General features: G+C 38.3%; 1 protein-coding gene across 1 annotated transcript in view; it reads left to right on the plus strand.

Moving 5' to 3' along the window:
• Nucleotides 1-25,758, plus strand: part of ZNF569 (zinc finger protein 569) — a 60,292-nt gene that overhangs the window by 8,629 nt on the left and 25,905 nt on the right. The window contains exon 3 of the mRNA XM_030761355.2: nucleotides 20,999-21,056. Within this exon, the coding sequence (XP_030617215.1) occupies nucleotides 20,999-21,056 (58 nt within the window). The remainder of the gene's footprint in view (nucleotides 1-20,998; nucleotides 21,057-25,758) is intronic.

The following is a 25,758-nucleotide window of genomic DNA, read 5'->3' on the forward strand; positions in this document are numbered from 1 at the left end:
AGCTGGCAGGCTCCATAGTTGTGGTTTGCCGTCTTCTTAGTTGCAGCATGCGGGCTTCTTAGTTGTGGCATGCGAACTCTTAGTTGCGGCATGCATGTGGGATCTAGTTCCCTGACCAGGGATTGAACCTGGGCCCCCTGCATTGGGAGCATGGGGTCTTAACCACTGCGCCACCAGGGAAGTCCTCCCAAAATGTCTTTTTTAGTTTTCAGGTACAGGATTCCTTCATACCTTACATTTGGTTGTCATGTCTCTTTGGCCTCCTGCAACCTGGAACAGTTCCTCAGTCATTCTGTCTATCATGTCCTTGAGAGTTTAAAAGAATACAGGACTTATATTCTGTAGGCTGGCACTCAACTTGATTCCATTGGATGTTTCTTCATGCCTAGACTCAGGCATGTATTCCTGACAAACTTTGATTTTCTCATTATGTCATTCTTTCCCATCACTGGTGATGTTAACCTTGATCATCTAGTCATGTTGATGTCTTCACTGTAAAGTTCTATTTTTCCTTGTAACTGTTGGAAAATGTTCCAATATGGTGCTAAAATCCTGTTCCTCATCGAAACTTTACCCATTCTTAGCCTCCATTGACAACTTCAGTCTGAACCACTCTCCAGTTGATAAGTGGTTTTATGTTTATATTATTCCTTTTACATTTATTGGTTGGCATTATAGTGGAAAGGAAGAGCTTTCCTTTCTCCCTACTGATTTATATCACGTTGAGCTCATGGATTCTATTTTATTTAGTAGGTTATAATTTATTACTGTAAATATTTATTTTCATGCTCAAATTGCCCCTAATTTGGCCAATGGGAGCTTCTTTGAGCCAGTTTCACATCTTTTTAACATGGTCCTATCAGTTTTTGAGCACTTCCTTAATTTCTGGCACAAGATGTTCTAGGCTCATCTTGTAGTTTTCCCACTCCAGCCCTAAAATCAGATATTTCTTCAGACAGTCTTGGTTCCTCTTCTTTTTTCCCATATAAATATTTTTTGGAAAATTTTGGACTTTTATTTATTTATTGTTGTTGAAGTATAGTTGATTTACCATATTATGTTAGTTTCAAGTGTACAGCAGAGTGATTTGGTTATATATATATTCTTTTTTTGATACTTTACATTATAGTTTATTACAAGATATTGAATATAGTCCCCTGTGCTATGCAGTAAATCCTTGTTGTTTATTTTATATGCACCTGTTCATCCCATACTCTCAATTTATTCCTCCCTTGCTTCCTCTCCCCTTAGTAACCATAAGTTTGTTTTCTATGTCTGTGAGTCTGTTTTCTGTTTTGTATATAGATTCATTTGTACTATTTTTTAGATTCCACATGTGATATATAATATTTGTCTTTGTCTGACTTCACTTAGTATGATAGTCTCTAGGTCCATCCATGTTTTTGCAAATGGCATTATTTCATTCTTTTTTTATGACTGAATAATATTCCATTGTGTATATATATATTATATATATATGTACACCACATCTTCTTTATCCATTCATCTGCCGATGGACATTTAGGTTGCTTCCATGTCTTGGGTATTGTAAATAGTGTGCCACTATGAACAATGGGGTGCCTGTACCTTTTTGAATTAGAGTTTTTGTCTTTTCTGGATATATGCCCATAAGTGGGATTGCTGGGTAATATGGCAACTCTACTTTTAGTTTTTTTTTTTTTAACATGGTTGAGTTCTTTTTTTTAACATCTTTATTGGAGTATAATTGCTTTACAATCGTGTGTTAGTTTCTGCTTTATAACGAAGTGAATCAGCTATACATATATCCCCATATCTCCTCCCTCTTGCATCTCCCTCCCATCCTCCCTATCCCACACCTCTAGGTGGTCACAAAGCACCGAGCTGATCTCCTTGTGCTATGCGGCTGCTTCCCAGTAACTAGCTATTTTACATTTGGTAGTGTATATATGTCCATGCCACTCTCTCACTTCATCCCAGCTTACCCTTCCCCCTCCCCACATCCTCAAGTCCATTCTCTACATTTGCATCTTTATTCCTGTCCTGCACCTAGGTTCTTCAGAACCTTTTTTTTTTTTAGATTCCATATATATGTGTTAGCATACAGTATTTGTTTTTCTCTTTCTGACTTACTTCACTCCGTATGATAGACTCTAGGCCCATCCACCTCACTACAAAGAACTCAATTTCCTTTCTTTTATGGCTGAATAATATTCCATTGTATATATGTGCCACATCTTCTTTATCCACTCATCTGTTGATGGGCACTTAGGTTGCTTCCATGTCCTGGCGATTGTAAATACTGCTGCAGTGAACATTGTGGTACATGTCTGTTTTTGAATTATGGTTTTCTCAGGGTATATGCCCAGTAGTGGGATTGCTGGGTCGTATGGTAGTTCTATTTTTAGTTTTTTAAGGAACCTCCATACTGTTCTCCATAGTGGCTGTATCAATTTACATTCCCACCAACAGTGCAAGAGGGTTCCCTTTTCTCCACACCCTCTCCAGCATTTATTGTTTGTAGATTTTTTGATGATGGCCATTCTGACCGGTGTGAGGTGATACCTCATTGTAGTTTTGATTTGCATTTCTCTAATAATTAGTGATGTTGAGCATCTTTTCATGTGCTTTTTGGCCATCTGTATGTCTTCTTTGGAGAAATGTCTATTTAGATCTTCTGCCCATTTTCTGATTAGGTTGTTTGTGTTTTTGACAAAGAGTTGCATGAGATGTTTGTATATTTTGGAGATTAACCCCTTGTCAGTTGCTTCATTTGCAAATATTTTCTCCCAGTCTGTGGGCTTTTTATTTTGTTGATAGTTTCCTTTGCTGTGCAAAAGCTTATAAGTTTGATTAGGTCCCACTTGTTTATTTTTGCTTTTATTTCTATTGCCTTGGGAGACTGACCTAAGAAAACATTGCTGTGATTTATGTCAGAGAATGTTTTGCCTGTGTTCTCTTCTAGGAGTTTTATGGTGTCATGTCATATTTAAGTCTTTAAGCCTGTTTGGGTTTATTTTTGTACATGGTGTAAGGGAGTGTTCTAGCTTCATTGATTACATGTGGCTGTCCACCTTTCCCAGCACCACTTGCTGAAGAGACCGTCTTGTCTTCATTGTATATTCTTGCCTCCTTTGTCAAAGATTAATTGACTGTAGGTGTGTGGGTTTATTTCTGGGCTCTTTATTCTGTTCCACTGATTTGTTTGTCTGTTTTTGTGCCAGTACCATGCTGTTTTGATTACTGTAGCTTTGTAATGTTGTCTGAAGTCTGGGAGGGTTATGCCTCCTGCTTTGTTCTTTTTCCTCAGGATTGCTTTGGCAATTCTGGTTTTTTTGTGGTTCCATGTAAATTTTATGATTATTTGTTCTAGTTCTGTGAAAAATGTCATGGGTAATTTGATAGAGAACACATTAAATCTGTAGATTGCTTTGGGTACTATGGCCATTTAAACTATGTTAATTCTTCCAATCCAAGAACATGTGCTATCTTTCCATTTCCTTGAATCCTCTTCAGTTTCCTTTATCAATGTTTTATAGTTCTCAGCATATAAATCTTTTACCTCCTTGGTTAGGTTCATTACTAGGTGGTTTGTTTTTTGGATGTGATTTTAAATGGGATTTTTTTTTTTTTACCTTCCCTTTCTGATATTTCTTTGTTAGTGTAAAGAAATGCAACACATTTCTGTATATTACTCTTGTATCCTGCTACCTTGCTGAATTCATTTATGAGTTCTAATAGTTTTTTGTGTGGAGTCTTTAGGGTTTTCTATATAGAGTATCATGTCATCTACATACAATGACAATTTTACCTCTTCCTGAATGCCTTCATTTCTGTTAGTGTATTTTTTAAATTAATTTTTATTGGAGTATAGTTGCTTTACAATGTTGTGTTAGTTTCTGCTGTACAGCAGAGTGAATCAGCTATATGTATACATATAATCCCTCTTTTTTTGGATTTCCTTCCCATTTAGGTCACCTCTGTTGATATATTTTTGATTGCTAGCGTTCCTTTTGATTCTTTCTTATAGTGTTTATTTCTCCCCTTACATTATCTATTTTCCTAATTTGTTCATTAGAGCCCTAAACATATTAGTCATAGTTATTTTAAATGCACTGCACAAACTTTTACTGTGCCCTTTGAAATGTAAATTATTGTGCTAGGCCATGAAGAAGCCATATAAGTAGTCCCTGCCATAAGTGATTCACAGTCCTAGGGAGAGAGACAAATCAGCAAATGCTGTGGCAGAATGATAAATGCCAATGTTGGGCAAGCTCATGGGATGTAGGAGTAAGATATATCCAATAGAGGGATATCCTGATCAAGGGATAAAGTAGTTTTTTTGTTTGTTTTTTGCCATGTTGCATGGCTTGCAGGATCTTAATTCCCCAACCAGGTATCGAACCTGGGCCCACAGCAGTGAGGGTGCCAAGTCCTAACCACTGGACTGCCAGGGAATTCCCTGGATAAAGTAGTCCTTAATTTGACTTAAGGATGAGAAGGCATTGGTCAAGTGAAAGATGCAGCTGATCAGCAATCAGGGAATGGTTTCTATGTAGGGAGAAATGATATGCAGTAGCTTTTAACGGAGTGAGTGCACTGTGTTTCTTTTAAAAGGCGCATAACCATAACTTGTGCCCCCCTCCCATGTGATTTAAACATATGTTGCCAAGTGGATGTTAGGACCTGGAATCCAGGGACACATGGGAAGACTAGGGAAAGAGAAGACTAGGGAAAATTTGGGGTGGTGGTGGAAAGAAAATACTCATCCACGATGGAGCCATTTCCCCAGTATGTAAGTTAGCTCAAACTATCTAGAGAATTGCTTTGGGAAATGCAGCCAGGGGTGGGGCTCTCAATGATTCTAGAGTTTTTGGCAAAATTTGGATTCAAGCAGGCAGAAATGATGATAATGACGATGATGATGATACGGATGCCCAAGTTGTTAACGTTTTTTAACTGTATCCGAGCTCATTTCAGGAGGGAAGTATGGATAGTAGTTCAGAAACTGAACAAATGGATATACCTCAAGTAAGTTCTTCACAAAGGGACAAGAAAAATAACATTTGGTATGAATAGAACATCTAATATGAGAATTTGTTTTTAAAGTATTTCTCCAGTCAGTCCACTTTGAATTCCTCCAAATTTATTCTTTTTTCCCTGACGCCTTGCCAATTGCTACTGCTTTGCCTGTAACACTTCGCCGCAGCAACTCCAACATAGCGAATTTACTTAACATTAAGATACCATCTTAATCCTAACTTCATGTGGGAGGTATTTTGGGGCCCCATGCCAGAATAAGCTGAGGGACTTTTGCTGTGTACCTTCCAAGTGGGGCAATTCTTAAAAGTTTATTGTAGTGGAGGGACTTTGGGTTTCTGCTCAGGGACATAGATGGAAAGAGCTCTGCCTCCACCCTTAAAACAAGGAAAAAACTGGACGAACTGCAGATTAACAACTTTTTTTGAACTCATCAAAGAACTGAGGTCACAGGGCAACCAACTAACCTGAAATCTGAGGAAAAACAGATGCCTTCTGGGAGAAACAGGACTTGAGCCTTCACTCACATGGGGTGGATACTGCCAGACACCATATAAGCCAATAAGAAGATACAGTTAAATTTTTTAAACAAATTATCAAAGGTTTAATGTGGGCCAGCAAGAGTATAAGACTTGAGCCTTCACTCATATGGGGTGGATACTGCCAGACACCATATAAGCCAGTAAGAAGATACAGTTAAAATTTTTTAACAGCTTGTCAAAGGTTGAATGTGGACCAGCAAGAGTATAAAGCCACTGAGGGAGTTGCAAATTTGGGAGTTTTCAATCTCTGTTAGGCTTTTCCTCCAGAAATCCCACCAGACACGCACTGTGAAAATGGAGGAGAACCCTGTGATATCTTTCCTTGTGGTGCTGCTTTGGGAAAGGGAACAACAGCACAGACCCATCTTTGCTGCAGAATAAAAACTTTAGTTTGTATAATAAAAAGCAAAAAAACTGTTACCTTAGGGCACAGGTGGAAACTTATAGCAGTTTAAGAAAGTGAACTGAAAAAAAAGCACTACCTCTGGGAGTGGGGAAGGAATATGTGCTAGACCTAGCACACAGCTGGAGGAGAGGCAAGAGCATTCATGAAAGCCACATACATAACCAAGACTGAGGGACATGGGGCCTGCCTAAGACTTAGGCTTAGTGAGAATATAAGAGACTGCTTTTCTCTACCAACCCCTACTGCCCAACCCCCCATGAGGATAACAAGCATCAAATAAAAATAATAGTGGAACATAGCTGGGAGACCTGCAAGAGAGATTCTCTGTGGGGAACAGCACAGACGGAATACTCATTGCCAAGGGAGAAACATATATTGAGTAAACATGCCTGGCAAACCAACCCATACCTTAAACACAGGTATCTTTAGAGGAATTTGAAGCCTGTGGTACAATGAAGGTAACCACAGCAATGAAAAACCTAAACCCCACCCATCTGCTGACTCAAACCCCCATGTTAAAAACCTAGCAGAGGGCTTCCCTGGTGGCACAGTGGTTGAGAGTCCACCTGCTGATGCAGGGGACACGGGTTCGTGCCCCGGTCTGGGAAGATCCCACATGCTGCGGAGCAGCTAGGCCCGTGAGCCATGGCCGCTGAGCCTGCGCGTCTGGAGCCTGTGCTCCACAACGGGAGAGGCCACAACAGTGAGAGGCCCACATACTGGAAAAAAAACCAAAAACCAAAAAACAAAAAAACCTAGCAGAAAGAAAGGCATGCTAATCTGTAAGCATAAGAAATACTTAACTTTATATTTGCTGTACTACCCAAGGTGTCCAGCTTTCCAAAAAATTATAAGGTATGTGAAAAGGCAAGAAATAACACTTCAAAGAGCCAAAGCAATCATCAGAACCAGACTCAGATATGACGTAGATATTGGAGCAACCCAATAGGAATTTAGAATAATTATGACTAATATGTAATGGATCACATGTGTAATTACAGCAGAGAGATGGAAACTATAAGAAAAAGTTGAATAGAAATGCTAGAAATCAGAATCACAGCAGAGGTGAATAACGTTTATGATAGACTCATTAGTAGATTGGACACAGCTGAAGAAAGAATCTGTGAACTTCAATTTAGAGTAATAGAAATTACCTATACTGAAACACAGTGAGAAAAAGAGTGGGTGAAAAAAGCCAGAATAGAGCATCCAAGAGGTATGGGACAGTATAAAATGTCTCATATATGCTTAATTGGAATCCCAGTTAAGAGACAGAATGAAGAAAAAATATTTGAAGAAATAATGGCTGAGACTTTTTCAAAGTTAATGACACCAAACCAGTAGACTCAGAGACCACCAAGCAGGATAAATACAAATAAAAATGAAAAACACTTTTGGACATATCATATTTTTAAAAAATATACTTATTTATTTATTTATTTGGCTGCTCTGGGTCTTAGTTGTGGTATGAGGGATCTTCATTGCCACATGTGGGATCTTCATCGCAGCACGCAGGATCTTTAGTTGCGGCATGCAGGATCTTTTAGTTGCAGCATGCAGGCTGTTAGTTGTGGCAGGTGGGATCTAGTTCCCTGACCAGGGATCGAACCTGGGCCCCATACATTGGGAGCACAAAGTCTTAACCACTAGACCACCAAGAATGCCCCTGGGTATTATCATATTTAAACTTCTTAAAAAGAAAGATAAGGAAGAAAATCTTGAAGGCAACTTCAAGAAAATAGAAACTTTACGTACTGAGGGACAAGGATAAGAATCACATACAGCAGACTTCTCATCAGATATCATGCAAGCAAGAAGACAATGGAGACAAATTTTTAAAGTACTGAAAGAAAAAAGCTATCAATACAGGATTCTATACCATGCAAAAATATGCTTCAAAAATGAAAAATAAATACTTTTTCAGGGACTTCCCTGGTGGCGCAGTGGTTAAGGATCCACCTGCCAATGCAGGGGACATGGGTTCAATCCCTGGTCTGGGAAGATCCCACATGCTGTGGAGCAACTAAGCCCGTGCAAGGTAACTAAACCCATGCACCACAACTACTGAGCCTGTGCTCTAGAGCCTGCGAGCCACAACTACTGAAGCCCACTAGCCACAACTACTGAGCCCCATGAGCCACAACTACTGAAGCCAGTGCACCTAGAGGCTGGGCTCCTCAATAAGAGAAGCCACTGCAATGAGAAGCCTGCACACCACAACGAGAGAAAGCCCACACGCAGCAATGAAGACCCAATGCAGCCAAAAATAAATAAATAAAATACTTTTTCAGACAATCAAAAACTCATTGCAGGCTTCCCTGGTGATGCAGTGGTTAAGAATCCACCTGTCAATGCAGGGGACACGGGTTCGAGCCCTGGTCCAGGAAGATCCCACATGCTGTGGAGCAACTAAACCTGTGCACCACAGCTACTGAACCTGCACTCTACAGCCCACAAGCCACAACTACTGAGCTCACGTGCCACAACTACTGAAGCCTGCATGCCTAGAACCTGTGCTCCACAACAAGGGAAGCCACTGCAATGAGAAGTCCGAGCACTGCAATGAAGAGTAGCCCCTGCTCACTGCAAGTAGAGAAAGCCCGTGTGCAGCAATGAGACCCAACACAGCCATAAATAAATAAATAAATAAATTTTTATTTATTTAAAAAGACTGCCAATAGACCTCTACAGGAGATGCAGAAGGAATATGATATCAATCAAACTTGGATTTGCACAAAGAAATGAAGAGCATTGGAACTGGAATCAGTGAAATTCAAATAAAATTCATTTCCTTTCTTATATGTAATTGCTCTAAAAGATACGTGATCATCTAAAGTAAATATTGTATGTTTATGGCATAGGTAAAAGTGAAATATATGACGAATGTAGCACAAAGGATGGGAGGAATTTGGAATATGTTGTTGTGGTCTTTATACTACAAGTGAAGCAGTGTCATATTATTTGAAGGTAGATGCAGATTTTTTGGGGGGGGGTGTTCCAAAGAGCAAATTTAATCAGAGAAGTGAGAAAATTCAGAAACAAAGGAAAGCAGTCAAGCAATTTGAAACAATAATAGCTTAGCCATTAAACAAAGTTAAAGATCTTTAGTTCCTCCATAAGGTCTGTAGTTAATACTCTGAGCCATCCTTGAGTTCTTTGGCAGATAGCGAAACCCCCATCAGGTGGAAAAAGTTAACTGCTGCTTGACCATGAGCGAGTTGACCCCAGGTGGGTTGGAACCAGATTGATGATATTGACTCCTGATTACCTCACCACCAACGAATCAGAAGAAGGTGCACAAGCTGATCACACAACTCCACCCCTCTTACCCTGTCTTTATTTATTTATTTATTTATTTTTCTGGTACGCGGGCCTCTCACTGTTGTGGCCTCTTCCATTGCGGAGCACAGGCTCCGGACGCGCAGGCTCAGCAGCCATGGCTCACGGGCCCAGCCGCTCCGCGGCATGTGGGATCCTCCCGGACCGGGGCACGAACCTGTATGCCCTGCATCGGCAGGCGGACTCTCAACCACTGCGCCACCAGGGAGGCCCATATGTACATTTTTAATATTCTTTTCCACTATGGTTTATCATAGGCTATTGAATATAGTTCCCTGTGTTATATATATAGTAGGACGTTGTTGTTTATCCTTTCTGTATATAATAGATTACATCTGCTAACCCCAACCTCCCACTCCATCTCTCCCCCTGCCCCTCCTGCTTGGCTACCACAAGTCTGTTATCTATGTCTGTGAGACTGTTTCTGTTTCATAGATAGGTTCACTTGTATCATATTTTAGATTCCACATATAAGTGATATCATATGGTATTTGTCTTTCTTTTTCTGACTTCACTTAGTATGATAATCTCTAGTTGCATCCATGTTGCTGCTGAAGTAAAATTTTAAATGCCATTTTATTAGCACCCCCAAAATACAATACTTAATAAATCTTTCAAAGTATGTACAGGCACTGTATGCTGAAAATGAAAAAAAAAACATGATGAAAGAAAATAAAAATAAATGGAAATGCAGCAACATGGGTGGACTTAGAGATTAGCATGTGAAGTGAACTAAGTCAGAAACAGAAAGACAAATACCATAATGAAGGGGTGTTCTGCGGGTTGTCCTCCACTTCATGTTAGTGTTAATAGGTCTGCTTCTAGTACTCAAAATAGGCACTGGCTGAGAGGTGGAAATGTTATGCTTCGTTGTTTGGATGTGTGAAGAATTGGGATAAATGCTAGAATTAAGATTGAAAAGATTAGGGCTAATACTCCTTCTAGTTTATTAGGAATTTATTGTAGAATTACATGTGCAAATAGAAAATATCACCCTGGCTTGATATGAGGCGGTGTGTTGAGAGGGTTTGCTGGAGTGTAGTTGTCTGGGTCTCCTAGTAGGTTGGGTGAAAATAGCACTAATATTATTAGTATTAAAATTAGTAACAAGGCACCTAGGATGTCTTTGATTGTACAGTAGGGGTGAAATGTAATTTTGTCTATATCAGATGAGATTCCTGTAGGATTATTGGAGCCTGTCTTGTAGAGGAATAGTAAGTAGACAGCTGCTAGTGCTGCAATTATAAATGGGAGGATAAAATGGAAGGCGAAGAATCATGTAAGAGTTGCTTTATCTACTGAAAAGCCACCTCAGATTCATTTGACGAGGCTTGTGCGGATACATGGGATTGCTGAGAGGAGAACAGTGTTAACTGTTGCTCCTCAGAATATTTGTCCTCAAGGTAAGACATAGCCCATGAATGCTGTAGCTATGACTGTAAATAATAAGATGATTCCAGTGTTCCATGTTTCTGAAAAGGTATAGGATTTGGGACTCCCCTGGTGGTCCAGTGGTAAAGAATCCACCTTCCAATTCAGGGGACATGGGTTCGATCCCTGGTCGGGGAACTAAGATCCCACATGCCATGGGGTAACTAAGCTCTTTTGCCATAACTACTGAGCTCACGTGCTTCAATGAGAGAGCCCATGTGCCACAAACTACAGAGCCCACGTGCTCACCCGAGGGCCACAACTACAGAGCCCATGCGCCCTGGAGCCCACACGTCCCAACTAGAGAGAGAAAACCCACACACCACAACTAGAGAGAAGCCTAAGCACTACAACGAAGAGCCCACGCGCCGTAACAAAAGATCCTGCATGCCTCAATGAAGATCCCGTGTGCCGCAACTAAGACCCGATGCAGCCAAAAAAATTAAAAAGGAAGAAAATAAAATAAGTAAATATTTTAAAAAGGTGTAGGATCCATAGTATAATCCTTGTCCTACATGAATAAATAGGCAAATAAAAAAGATGGAGGCTCCATTTGCATGTAGATTTCGGATAGTTCATCCATAGTTTACATCTCGTATATGTGTTACTGATTAAAAAGTGGTTATTGTATCTGATGTATAATGTATTGCTAGAATAAGCCTGTCAAGATTTGTAGAACTAGGGAGTTCCCTGGTGGTCCAGTGGTTAGGACTCTGTGCTCTCACTGCTGAGGGCCCAGGTTCAATCCCTGGTTAGTGAACTAAGATCCCTGCAAGCCAGGGTGGGGATCTTTTTGTGGCGGGGCCAAAAAAACCCCAGAAAAAAAACAAAAATAAATGCCCAGTAGGGAACCAAAATTTCATCATGATAAAATGTTTGATGGAGCTGGGAGATCGATAAATGCATTGTTAATTTTTGTTAATGGATAATTTTCAGATGTTGGTTATTAAGTATTCTTATGGTTGAAATACAGTGATTTTTCATGTCATTGGCTATGGTTAGATTCCATGTAAGAATAATGATAACATACATTGTATTTATTTTAAGTACTATTTTTGTAATTAGTCTTGTGGGTTTTTCTTCAAAACCTTCACCTAGGGCTTCCCTGGTGGCTCAGTGGTTAAGAATCCGCCTGCCAATTCAGGGGATGTGGGTTTGAGCACTGGTCTGGGAAGATCCCACATGCCGTGGATCAACTAAGCCTGTGCACCACAACTACTGAGCCTGCACTCTAGAGCCTGTGAGCCACAACTACTGAAGCCTGCGTGCCTAGAGCCCATGCTCCTCAACAAGAGAAGCCACCGCAATGGAAAGCCTGCACACTGCAACGAAGAGTAGCCCCCGCTTGCCACAACTAGAGAAAGCCCGTGCACAGCAACAAAGACCCAAAACAGCCAAAAATAAATAAAATAAATAAATTTTTTAAAAAACCTATTTATGGTGGACTTGGGTTGATTGTAGGTGGTGGTTTTGGTTGTGGGATTGTGTTGAATTTTGGTGGTTCGTTTTGGGTTCTAATAGCATTTTTGATTTATTTAGGGGGAATGTTGGTAGTATTTGGTTATATGACAGCTATGGCTACTGAGCAGTATCCTGAAGTTTGAGTTTCTAGTAAGACCATTCTAGGTATATTTCTTTCAGGGTTGATAGAATTTTCAATAGTCTTCTATGTTTTAAAGCAGCGGTCCCCAACCTTTTTGGCACCAGGTACCAGTTTCATAGAAGACATTTTTTCTTCTATGAAGAAATGGTCGGGTGGGGGTGGGGGATGGTTCAGGTTGTAATGCGAGCGATGGGGAGGAGCAGATGAAGTTTCCCTCGCTTGCTTACTACTCACCTCCTGCCGTGCTGCCCTGTCCCTAACAGGCCGTGGACCAGTACCAGTCCATGGCCCGGGGGTTGCAGACCCCTGTTTTAAAGGATGAAGAAGTGGAGATTGTATTTAAGTTTAATGGACTAGGGCATTGTGTAATTTATGATATGAGTGATTCTGGGTTTTTTTTAGTGAAGAGGCTATAGGAATTGTGACATTGTATAGCTCTGGTACTTGATTAGTAATTGTTACCCGTTGATCATTGCTTATTGGTGTTGTGGTTATTATAGAGGTTACTCATGGTAATTGAACGGAATTATGCTTAGGGTGAGGGTAATGAGGAATGAAAGAAAATGTAGTTTGATTAGGCCTTTTTGGTCTGATACTAGCATAGAAATTTTTATTTGAATAAGGGAAGTAGTTTTGGGTAGATACTTTCTAGTCAGATTAAATCTAGGAAGGCTGATGTGATTTTTGGCTTGCTGATAAATTTAAGTATGGTGGGAAGTTGTGTATAATAATGGAGAAATACCCTAGGGGGTTGGAAAATTTGAAGAAATTTGAAGGGTACTTAAATTTTAAGTTTTGTGTGGTGAGGCTGATTTCAGTGCCAGATGGTTACAGCAAGGGCAGTTAGTTTCAAATAATAAGGTATAGTTATTTGTGGAATTGTTGTTGGGGGAATATTGTTGGAGATAAGAAATCCAGCCAAAATACTTCCAGTTAGTAAACATTTAATAGAATTGATTAGGAGTGGGTTGTTTTCATTAATTAGAATTAAAGTGGAAAAGTTTGTCCTAATAGTGCAAGAGAATAATGTGAGTGATATAGACAATTGTAAGGGATGTGGTGACGAGAGTTATTAGTAGGGCTCAGGTATTGGCATATGACATGTTAGCGATTTTGATGATTAGGTCTTTAGAGTAGAATCCTGTGAGGAAGTATATTCCTGTCAGTGCGAGACTTCAATAACGAGGGCTGTTGTGGTAAAAGGTATTGCTTTAAATAAACCTGTCTACTGAATGTCTTGCTCATCATTTAGGCTATGAATAATAGATCTAGAGCATGTAAATAGTATGGCCTTGAAAAAGGCATGTGTGCAAATATGGAGAAATGCTAGGTAAGGCTGGTTAATACTGATTGTTACTATTATAAGGCCTAATTGGCATGAAGTAGAGATGGCAACAATTTTTAAATGTCATTTTGGGTAAGAGTGCATACTGCTGTAAATAATGTGGTAATTGCTCCGATACATAATATTATTGTTTGGGTAAATTTATTATTCTCTGTTAAAGGGTAAAAGCGGATAAGTAGAAAAGTACCTGGTGGCACAGTGGTTGAGAATCTGCCTGCTAATGCAGGGGACACGGGTTCAAGCCCTGGTCTGGGAAGATCCCACATGCCGCGGAGCAGCTAGGCCCGTGAGCCATAACTACTGAGCCTGCGCGTCTGGAGCCTGTGTTCCGCAACAAGAGAGGCCGCGATAGTGAGAGGCCCGTGCACCGCGATGAAGAGTGGCCACCGCCTGCCACAACTAGAGAAAGCCCTCGCACAGAAACGAAGACCCAACACAGCCAAAAAAAAAAGAAAACAACTATAAAAAAAATACCTGCTACAACTATTCTTGAGTGGAGTAGGGCTGAGATGGGGGTAGGGCCTTCTATTGCTGGGGGAAGTCATTTGTGATGCCAAATTGGGCGGATTTTTCAGTTGTGGCCAATACAAGTCCTGTTAGAGGCAGGTTTGGGTGATTTAGGTTAAGTATAAATATTTATTGTAGGTCTCATGCATTTAAGTTAAATGGGAATCATGCTACTGATAATAATAAATCCAATATCTCCAATGCGATTATATAAAACTGGTTGGAGAGCGGCTGTATTTGACTCTGCTCATCCATGTTGTCACCCGATAAGTAGAAAAGATATAATTCCAACTCCTTCTGATCCAATGAAAAGCTGGAAAAGATTGTTAGCAGTGATAAGAATTAGTATTGTGATAAGAAAAAGGAGTATTTAAAGAATCGATTGATGTTAGGATCTGAGTGCATATATCAGACTGAAAATTCTATAATAGGTCACGTGACAGATAATGCTACTGGCACAGATATTATTGAGAAAGAGTCTGTTTGAAGCTAAGTGATAATTTAAGGGTTTGGATAGTAATTCAATGTCAGCTTGAGATAATTCTTTCTTGTCCTGTGTGAATGAATATTATTGTTGGAATTAAGCTGGTGCTAAAAGCATATGAAATAGTGGTTTTTACATAGGATCGATATATGTTACTTTTGTAGATGTTGGTATTTGTTATTATGATTGGTATTGTTAGTATAACTAGTGTGAAAGAGGTAAATAAGTTTATTACTTCTGTTTTGAGTTGCACCAACTTTTTGGTTCCTAACACCAATGGATCAATACTATCCTTTAAAAGCTTGAAAAAGCCATACTATTAGATATGGAGGCATGAATTAGCAGTTCTTGCATACTTTTTTGGTAAACAAGAAGGTTTAGTCTTCCGTTACTAGATTCACAATCTAGTGTTTTTTAAAACTATGTTTACAGTACAAGGGCCATAAAATGATTTTGGGACTTAACGATAGGAGTAAGAGAGGTAAAATGTGAAGAGTTCTGAGACCATTTTCTCGTATGGATGATGGCTTAATATTATTGATAGAGTTTGTATATTTGCCTTGTTGTGCTATGATTAACATATATGGAGAGTATAAGGCAGTAATTACTATAGTAATTCCTATTAGGATAATGGTGACATTTGATCATGAGAAGGATGATACTACTACAAATAGTTCTCCAATTAGCTTAATAGTTGGGGGTAGAGCTAGGTTTGTTAGGCTTGCTAGTAGTCATCACTGTTGCTATTAATGGGAGGAATGTTTGTAGACCTCTGGCTAGAATTATTATTCGGCTGTAAATTTGTTAGTAATTTGAATTTGTGAGGCAGAATGATATGAATGATGTGAGGCCGTGGGCAATTATTAGAGCGGTGGCTCCTATATAACTTCAAGGTGTTTGGATAAGAATGGCTACGAAAACAAGTGCTATGTGACTGACAGAATAATATGTGATAAGTGACTTTAAGTCTGTTTGGTGTAAACAAATTGAACTCGTTATGATTATTCCTCATAAGGAGAATATGAGAAAAGGGTATGCTATGAAATCTGTTAATGGGTTTAGTATTGTTGTAATTTATAGTATACCATAGCCTCCGAGTTTTAGTAGTATGGCTGCAAGGACTATGGATCCTGCAATGGGGGCGTCTACATATGCTTTAGGTAATCAAAGGTGAAGGCTGTAAGGGGTATTTTACTATAAAGCCTATTATACAGGCTAGTCATATGAAAATGTTGGATAAGGAGATGGATATTGCTTGTGTTCAATATTGAAGTATTAGAAAATTTAGTGAGCCTTTGATATTTTGAATATCTACTAGTGCTACTAAGAGTGGAACCGATCCTACTAGTGTATAAAATAAGAAATAAACTCTTGCATTAAGTCGTTCAGTTTGATTACCCCACTGGGTAATGATAAGTGTCGGGACTAGTGTTGCTTCAAATAAAATATAAAATAAGATTAATTCTATGGCAGTGAGTGTTATAATTAGGAATATTTGTAATATAATTAGCATGGTAATATATAACTTTTTGAGTTAATGATTGAATAGGTGAACTTGGCTGGCTATTAGTATTAATGGGAAGAATCATGTTAAAATTAATAATGGTGCTGATAAGGAGTTGGAAAAAAATTAGTGAAAAGTTGAGGCTATTGTCATTAAATTGATTAAGAAGAAAAGACTCATGAGACTAATTAATAAGCTGTGGACTGTGATATTAATTCAGATTATGCTGTTCTTTGATAGTCATGTTAGTGGTGCTAGTATAATTGTAGGAATGATAATTTTTAACATTGGAGGAGATTAAGATTTTGTACATAATCAGTGCCGTATATGTTTGATACTCTTACTAGTAAGGACAGTCCGAGTGCGGCTTTGAAAGCTGTGAATACTAGCAGAACAATTGGCATTATGCTGGCTAGGGTAGAATGTGTATTTAGAATGATCAGGGTTGCTATAATGAATAGTGATAGTATTATGCCTTATAGGCATAATAGTGAAGATATTAGGTGAGATCGATATATTAATAATCCTACAAGAGATACTGTGAATGCTATAATAATATTTATATAAAGGCACTTGGTAATGAACTTAATCATAATCTAACAAGTCAAAATAATTTAGTTTAAACTGACTGCCTATTCAGTTCATTCTAGTCCTTTTTGGTTAGGCTAGGCTGTTGCTTGTAATAAAATTAGGAATAAAGCTATAATGAGTATTGTTTTCAGATTATTTGTCTGAGATGCTCAGGGTAAGGGTAAAAGGAGAGCAATTTCTAAGTCGAAAAGAAGGAATGTAATGGCTACTAAGAAAAATTTTATGGAAAATGGTACATGTATTGGTCCTATAGGGTCAAACCCACATTCATAAGAACTTGTTTTTTTCTGTGTAAATATTTAATTGGGGAAGTCAGAATGCAATTAATACAATTAGTTAGGCTAGTGCTATGTTTGTAATTAATGTCAGTATTAGATTTATTATTCTTTTTGGGATTATACTGAAACTAATTGATTGGAAGTCAACTGTACTGTTTAATACTAAAAGAATAAGATCCTCATCAATAAATGAATATGTAAAGGAATAGTCATACTACATCTACAGAATGTCAATATCAGGCAGCAGCTTCGAAGCCAAAATGATGGTTAGATGAGAAGTGATATTTTAATTGATGTAAGAAGCAAATGATAAGGAAAGTAGAGCCATAATTACATGTAGTCTGTGGAATACTGTAGCTATGAAGAAAGTTGATCCATTTGAAATTGTAAAGGATGTTTCATAGTATTCTAAGGCCTGTAGACTTGTAAAATGAAAGCCTAGGGCAATTGTAATAAGAGCTTAGAGTATGTGTTTGCAGTTTCCTTCTATGAGGCTGTGGTGGGCTCAGGTAATGGATACCCTTAATACAGAGGTATTAAGAAGTGTTACTTCTAATGGATTTAGGGGACGGATGCCTGTTGGTGGTCAGCATCCACCTAGTTCAGGTGTAGGGGTAAGGCTTGAGTGACAGAAGGCTCAAAAAAAGCCAGTAAAAAAGAGGACTTCTGAAATAATAAGATTATTCCATATCGAAGTCCTTTTTGAACAATTGATGTATAATGGCCTTGGGAAATGATTTCTCGGATGATGTCTCATCATCATTAATACGTTGTTAAGGCCTAGTGATAATAATGTTGAATTGAAATCATGTAATTAGGCCTGATATTATTAGAAGGGCTGAGAGATCTCCTATAAGGGGTCAGGGACTGGGATTTACTATGTGATATGCATAGGTTTGGTGGGTCATTGTGTATTGTCATGTAGATAAAGACTTACTAGTAAGGTAAACGCATAAGTTTGAATTATGGCAATGGCGATTTCGAGGATAGTAATACAAGGATAATAAATGTAATGAGGGCTGTGGTGGTGCTAATATTCAGCAATGCTAGAGTCACTCCTCCAATTAAATGAATAATAGATGTGCTGCTGTGATGTTAGCTGTTGATTGTACCGCTAAAGCTATTGGTTGAGAATAAATAAGTTAATAGTTTCGATGATTACTAGTATAGGAATAAGAGGAACTGGTGCTCCTTGTGGTAGAAAATGAGCTAAGGATGCTTTTGTTTTATGACAGAAGCCTGTAATTACAGTTCTTGCCCTTAGGGGAATTGCTATTCCTAGATTTATTGAGTTGTGTAGTAGGTGTAAAGGAATGTGGTAATAGTCCTAATAGATTTGTTTTTTTGTTTGTTTGTTTGTTTTCTTTTGCGGTACGGGCCTCTCGCTGTTGTGGCCTCTCCCGTTGCGGAGCACAGGCTCCGGACGCGCAGGCTCAGTGGCCATGTCTCACGGGCCCAGCCACTCCACGGCATGTGGGATCTTCCCTGACCGGGGCACGAACCCGCGTCCCCTGCATCGGCAGGCGGACTCTCAACCACTGCGCCACCAGGGAAGCCCCCTAATAGATTTGTTGATCCAATAAATAAGATGAGTGATATTAGTATTAGTGCTCAGGTGTGTCCTTTGTGATTGTGAATAACTATTATTTGTTTCAGTGTTAGCTGAACTAGTCATTGTTGAATAGAAATTATACGATTATTGATTAGTTGATTAGGTGTTGGGAGTAAAATGCTCGGGAATATGATAATTAAGATAATGATAGGAAGTCCTATTATTGTTGGGATAATGAAAGAGGCAAATAGATTTTCGTTCATTTTGTTTCTCAAGGGGTAGGTTGTTTTTGTATTTTGGTAGACCTCAACTCTGGGTTTGAATAATATATTTTGAAATTTTTAGTTGGAATATAATAAATAGGAGTAGAATTATTGATAGAATAATAATAAATCATGTTGCTATATCCAGTTGTAGCATATCATTAAGGGGAGTTTTAACTCCCAGTCTTTTTTTTTTTTTTCTTAAGGTATTTTTATTTATTTATTTATTGGCTGCATTGGGTCTTTTGTTGTTGCTCGAGGCTTTCTCTAGTTGAGGCAAGTGGGGGCTACTTTTTGTTGTGGTGCACAGGCTTCTCATTGTGGTGGCTTCTCTTGTTGAGGAGCACGGGCTCTAGGTGTGCGGGCTTCCGTACTTGCGGCGCAGGGGCTTAGTTGCTCCGCAGCATGTGGGATCTTCCCAGACCAGGGATCGAACCCATGTCCCCTTCATTGGCAGGCGGATAATTAACCACTGTGCCACCAGGGAAGTCCCCCTAACTCCCAGTCTTTAACTTAAAAGGTTAATGCTGTTTAGCTTCTTAATGAATTTATAATATTGATGCGGATCATTTTTCAAAGTATTTTAGTGGTACTAAAATGGGTATAAAACTATGATTTGATCCACAAATTTCTGAGCATTGTCCATAATATAGACCTCATTGTGTTGATATGAGAGTTGTTTGATTTCGGTGTCCTGGAATTGCATATATATTATATCATAAATCAGGGGTCCCCAACCCCCGGGCTGCGGACCGGTACTGGTCTGTGGCCTGTTAGGAACCAGGCCGCACAGCAGGAGGTGAGCGGTGGGCAAGCAAGCAAAGCTTCATCTACCACTCCTCATTGCTCGCATTACCGCCTGAACCATCCCCCCCGCCACCATCCGTGGAAAAATTTTCTTCCACAGAACCGGTCCTTGGTGCCAGAAAGGTTGGGAACCGCTGCCACACATAATACATTATATGTATAACCGTGCATTAATTAATTACCCCATGCTTATAAGAGTGTATGTTAACCCAGAGGTTCCCAACCTTTTTGGCACCAGGGACCAGTTTCCTGGAAGACAGGTTTTCCACTGTGGCGGGGGGCATGATTGAGGCCATAATGCCAGCGAGCGATGGTTCAGGCGGTGATGCTAGCAATGGGGAGTGCCTTGCTCTGGCGCTACTCACCTCCTGCTGTGTGGCCCGGTTCCTAACAGGCCGCAGACCGCCGGGGATGTGGGGACCCCTGCATTAACCTGTTGATAGTACATACTACATTATACTTATAATCATGCATTATTTACCCCATACTTATAAGCATGTACATTATATTATGAATATTACATAATACATAATATTATTAATTGTACATAGTACATTGTTTTATGATTCAGTTTGTATCTGGGCAAAATAATATGTTAATTGTTTTTAAAAAAATCAAATAGTGCTACTAGACTTGTAATAAGAATAAGAAAAACTATACCCTGTTCCTTTTTTCTCCCCATCTCTAATTCCTGTCCCCAGAAAGAATCACTTTCAACTCTTAACTGTGCCTTCTTTTGTTTACTCCGTTTTTCCAAATCATATGTTTATCCTGCTATTATTTGACACTTTTCAGATTTAGATTTTTTATACTATGGAAAATAAGAATTAAACGTTCTTACCACCACCAGTACCTCTGATACACATCACCCACACACACAAACTTCTCCTGACTCTTTTCTCAAAATATAAAATCGTCACCATTTTAGTTAAATTCCCATTTAGTTTGTAGTTAAAATATTTCTTTTAAAAGCCTCAATGCATTAAAATACCTTAGGTGTGTTGTCAGTTTCATAATTTTCTTGGTGATGTGCTTTCGTGAAGCTATATATCTTTCTGCTCCACGTGAACTGTTTATTCTCTGATACAGAGCTACTGATAAATTCATGGGGCATCTCCTACACATGTACTCCTATTCCTGTTCACCATATGCATAAGCTCCACATGATGTAGTAGTCATCTTTATACCTGGGGAATGTATATTCTTGGCCTTTCTGATGGCTCCAAGTATCATTTTGCTATAGAGTGACCTTTAATCTACCTTGTGGGTGCAGATTTCTGAAACTGCAAAACAAACCTTGTTTAATGGCTTTTATTCTCTTCTCCAGCTCTGCCTTCTCAGGCCCAGTCCACTCCCAGAAAGAAAAGGAAATGACTGAGTTGCAGGTAAATTTTAAGTAGTATATTTGTTCCCTGCCTTATTTTACAGTGCAGTTTAAGGGAATTGCAGTAATCCATACACTAAATTGGAAAATCCTATACAGATAAAACATATTTTCAGAGGAAACAGAGTTGGAAGATTAAGACCAGGAAAGAGTTAAAATATGATTATGCAGAAATGCTTTCATTCAGAGAGATTAAAGTTGGGCTTCAATTTTGAATTTCATTATAATAGGTAAACAAGGGCAGAAATTCATTACATACTTTGCCTTGTCCATAAGGATAAAAATGAACATTTATTAGCAGAAGTAAGTTTTTCATTGGCACCTAGGTCAATGAATACATTGTAGCGAGACTTCCCATAGTTGGTAAACCCAGCTTTTCTAGTGGTCTTTTTTTTTTTTTAAATAATTTTAAAGTCTTGGCCATGCCACACGGCTTGCAGAATCTCAGTTCCCCAACCAGGGGTTAAATCCGGGCCATGGCAGTGAAAGTGCCGAATCCTAACCACTAGACTACCAAGGAACTCCCCACTGATGGTCTGTTTTGATCGAGGATAAGGCAAAGAATATATGTCAAAATAGCCCAGCATTGGAAAGAACGCAAATCAACATCAACAGAAAATGGAATAAATTATAGTATTTCATGCAGTTGGACACTATACACATAAACACACACACACACACACACACACACTCCCCAAAGCAGATTACTGCTACTTATAACAACATAGATAATCTCACAAACATGTGTCATAAGAGAAGTCAGAAATGAGAATACATTCTATGTGATTCCATATATATGAAGTTAGAAAACTAATCTCAGTGATAGAAAATAGTGGTTACCCCTGAACGGGTATTTACTGGGAAGGAACATGAGGGAATCTTCTAGTATGCTGAAAATGCTCTGTATTTTGTCCTGAGTGGTAGGTACACAAATACATAAATGTATAAAAATGTCTCCGTTTTACACTTAAGATTAATGCATTTTACCACATTATTCTATGCTTTCATACCTTATTTTTTAAAAAACTAGAATATCTGAAGAAATAGATGGGATGTGTCTTTCAAATGACCCTGTATAATTATCTTTTTCCATGTGTGTTTGCTGAGATTCAGCCACAGTCTGAAGTAATCATTTATGGAAAATTCTTATAATTTTAGTCCACTAGAATGTGAACAAAGAGTATGCTTTATTTGGTTTACTGCTGTATCTCCAGCCCCTAGAGCAATGCCTGGTATATGTGGTTTTTGTGAATGTTTGTGGTTTTAATGAATTGAGTCCATGGTTCCTTATTTCTTCTTCATTTTACTCTTAGAATAAGTAATGCCTGTCTCCTCTTCAAGGCCATTTCCTTTTCCTCAGAACTTCATCCTTTTTCTTCAGACTTCTTTTGGAATCTTTCTCTTTCAGATTTATCCTGCACTCTTAGCTACTGAACAAATCTCACTTTGCTGCCTTTTTACCCTTAGCTCAAAGCTTTGCCATACTGAGATATGCCTTTCTTTGACCAGGTGCCCCTATCTAGCAGCTTCTCTGTATCTCTAGTTTTTTCCTCAGTTAATTTTCAAAGTGAATACGTGTTTAACCAGCATAAGCACTGGATCAAGAAATGGAATATTACACTAACACCCATTAGACTCCTGCATCTTTCTCAGTTATTACCCTCACCCCAGGGGTAACCACTGTTCAGATTATATCACTATAGATTATTTATGCCTATTTTTAAACTTTATGTAACCTATATACTTTGTGTCTGACTTCTTTTGCTTAATATTTTGTTTGTCAGATTCATGTTGAATCATTGCATGTAAGTAGTTTACTTAACCTTACTACTGTATATTATTTAATTAATGTGAATAAACCATAATTTTATGTATCCATTCTATTACTGATAGGCATTTAGGTAGCTTTTATTTGGGAACAATTAAAATATTGTTCCTATGAATTTTCTTGTAGGTTTTTGTTGCACATATGTACATATTTCTTTCTACCAAAATAGAATTTCTGAGTCATAAGTTATGTTTAAGATTACCTTTTATTGATACTGCCAAACAGTTTTCCAAAGTGATTGTCCAAAATTGTACTCTTAACAGTGTATGAGAGTTCTGATTACTGCAAGACAACCATCTTGAGTGTATTTTCTGCAGTCACTAGCTGGTTTTTTGGCATAATATCAAACTCATAGGCAGTAAAAAAAGAAGCTCAACTAAATTTGAGTACATAAAAATTATATTCTCCTATTGATACAATCACCATAAAGTAAATTGGCAAAACTTGACAATAATCTTAGTAATACATATGGCAGACCCAATCTGGTGTTTAAATACATATTTACAAACCAAATTAAAATCCAATAGAAAACTGCATATAGGACATGAAAAAGAAATCCACAGTTGAAAAAGTAAGAACAAATGCCTGATAAAAATTGTAAATAATAATAAAAACTAATCTCTATTGTTAAAGTTTTACATCGATTACCTCATATAGACTTCATAAAGAATCTTCATTTTTTTTTTCAGGAGTTAAGAAACAAGCATAGAAAGATTAAGAAATTTGCTCAAGGTCATAGGTAAAGGATGTAGTAGAATCAGGATTTAGTCCCAGGTGGTGTAACTGTGAAGCCTGTAAACTTAACCACAGTCCTGTATGACCTCAGCCTCACTCATGATTAATGAAATGCAAATAAAATGATTTTCTAAAATAATCATTAGATTAGTCCAGTTTTTCATCATATCGCAAATCTGATCACTTGTCAACATTTCCATGGCTCTTGTAACCCAGGCCGTATCATCTCTTACCTGGAAGTACTTCAGTAAGTGCCTGTTAATCTCCCTGCATACATTCTTAACCATCTGTAGTCCATTCTCCAGAGAACAACTGAAGTGATAATTTAAAAACCTGAGGTGTTAACTTCTCTGCTTAAAATCATCTAATGGCTTCCCATTACACTTGGAATAAAATCCAGGTTTCTTATTGTCCTTTACAGAACCCTTCATGATATGCCTTCTTCCTATGTCTTTACCATTATCTTTTGCTACACCCTCCCTCATTCACTGTCTTTCAGTGATACTAGCTTTTTCCACACTTGGAACAGACAAAGTTTATCCCTGGGGAACTTTGAACATGCTAGTAAAGCTACCAGAAAAGACTAAAGTCCCAACTCAAACAGCTCCCTCTTACTCAGTTCTATTCAGGTCTTCGATTGATTGGATGAGGCCTACCCATATTAGGGAGGACGATTTGCTTTACTCACTTTACTGACCCAAATGTTAATCTCATGTAGAAATACCCTCACAGACACACCCAGAGTAATGTTCAGCCAAATGTCTGGGCAACCTGCGACCCAGTCAAGTTGACACATAAGATCAACCAATTACACTATCTTATTCTATCTTACCTATTTACATGTTTATGTTTTCATTTGTTTCCCTCAACTAGTATGTAAGTTACAGGAGGACCAGAACTTATGTCTGTCTTACAGCTATATCCTTAGGCTCTAAACCAGTGCTGGGCACATCTAGTAAGTTGGTAACTTATTGAATAAAAAACCATAACTCCAGGGCTCAAATAAGAATTATTTTCTCATTCTCTTCAGTGGCAGTTAATATTCATAATGAAAACCTCAACTACTATGAGACCCTCAAATAGTCTCTGAGCTATCAGAAAGAAAAGTTTCAATTGTTTCATTCTCCTGTTCCACTACTTTAACATATAGGGGAAATAGAAGAGTTGAGACTTAGGAGGTATTGGTGAGACTGAGTCAAATGAACTTGTTGACACATTGTACCTAGGTGTTGAAGAAGAGGTAGGAATCAAAACTTAGGCTACAGGGCTTCCCTGGTGGTGCAGTGGTTAAGACTCCGCCTGCCGATGCAGGGGACACGGGTTCGTGCCCTGGTCCTGGAAGATCCCACATGCTGCGGAGCGGCTGGGCCCGTGAGCCATGGCTGCTGAGCCTGTGCGTCCGGAGCCTGTGCTCCACAACGGGAGAGGCCACAACAGTGAGAGGCCCACGTACCGCAAAAAAAACAAAACAAACTTATGCTACAGTTCCATTTTTCAGAAAAGGTGTTAGTGTTGCCATTAATGAAGATAAGAAAGTTAATAGCAAAAATTGCTGAATATTATATCTCCTCAAAAACCTGATATGGAATAGGTAATGTTACCTGAAATAGTGAACTACCAATGGCAAACTGCTAACTGGATTCTAGGTAGTAAATAAACATATGATAATTAGAAAAGCAAAATTTCCTGTTAGAAAAAACTATATTTTTACAGTCTGTCAAAAAATTCAGGATTCATGAAAGAATCTCATCGTTTTCCTAGCTGTCCCCTTTTCTATTGAGAATGATTAACTCTTAAAAGAGAATTTAAGAGAATATTTATTCCAACATTTTTATTTTATAGATGGGAAGCTTTTGACCCAGAGAAATTTTAAACATTATTTAAGTAAAGCCGTATCAATGCAGTTTAAAAGAAAGAAAAAAGGCTGTTTGTTAATATCAGGTACTATAAAATTCAAGACAGTGAGCTTTATTTTTTTATTGAAGTATAGTTGATTTACAGTGTTGTGATAATCTCTGCTATATAGCAAAGTGATTCAGTTATACACATATATACATTCTTTTTTTTTGCTGTTTATTTTTTTATTTATTTTTTTAACTATACATTCTTTTTTTAATATTCTTTTCCATTATGGTTTATC

Source organism: Delphinapterus leucas, chromosome 20 (assembly GCF_059928025.1).
Source record: "Delphinapterus leucas isolate spDelLeu-1000000601 "Yukka" chromosome 20, BTC_Dleu_Yukka2, whole genome shotgun sequence".
NCBI lineage: Eukaryota > Metazoa > Chordata > Mammalia > Artiodactyla > Monodontidae > Delphinapterus > Delphinapterus leucas.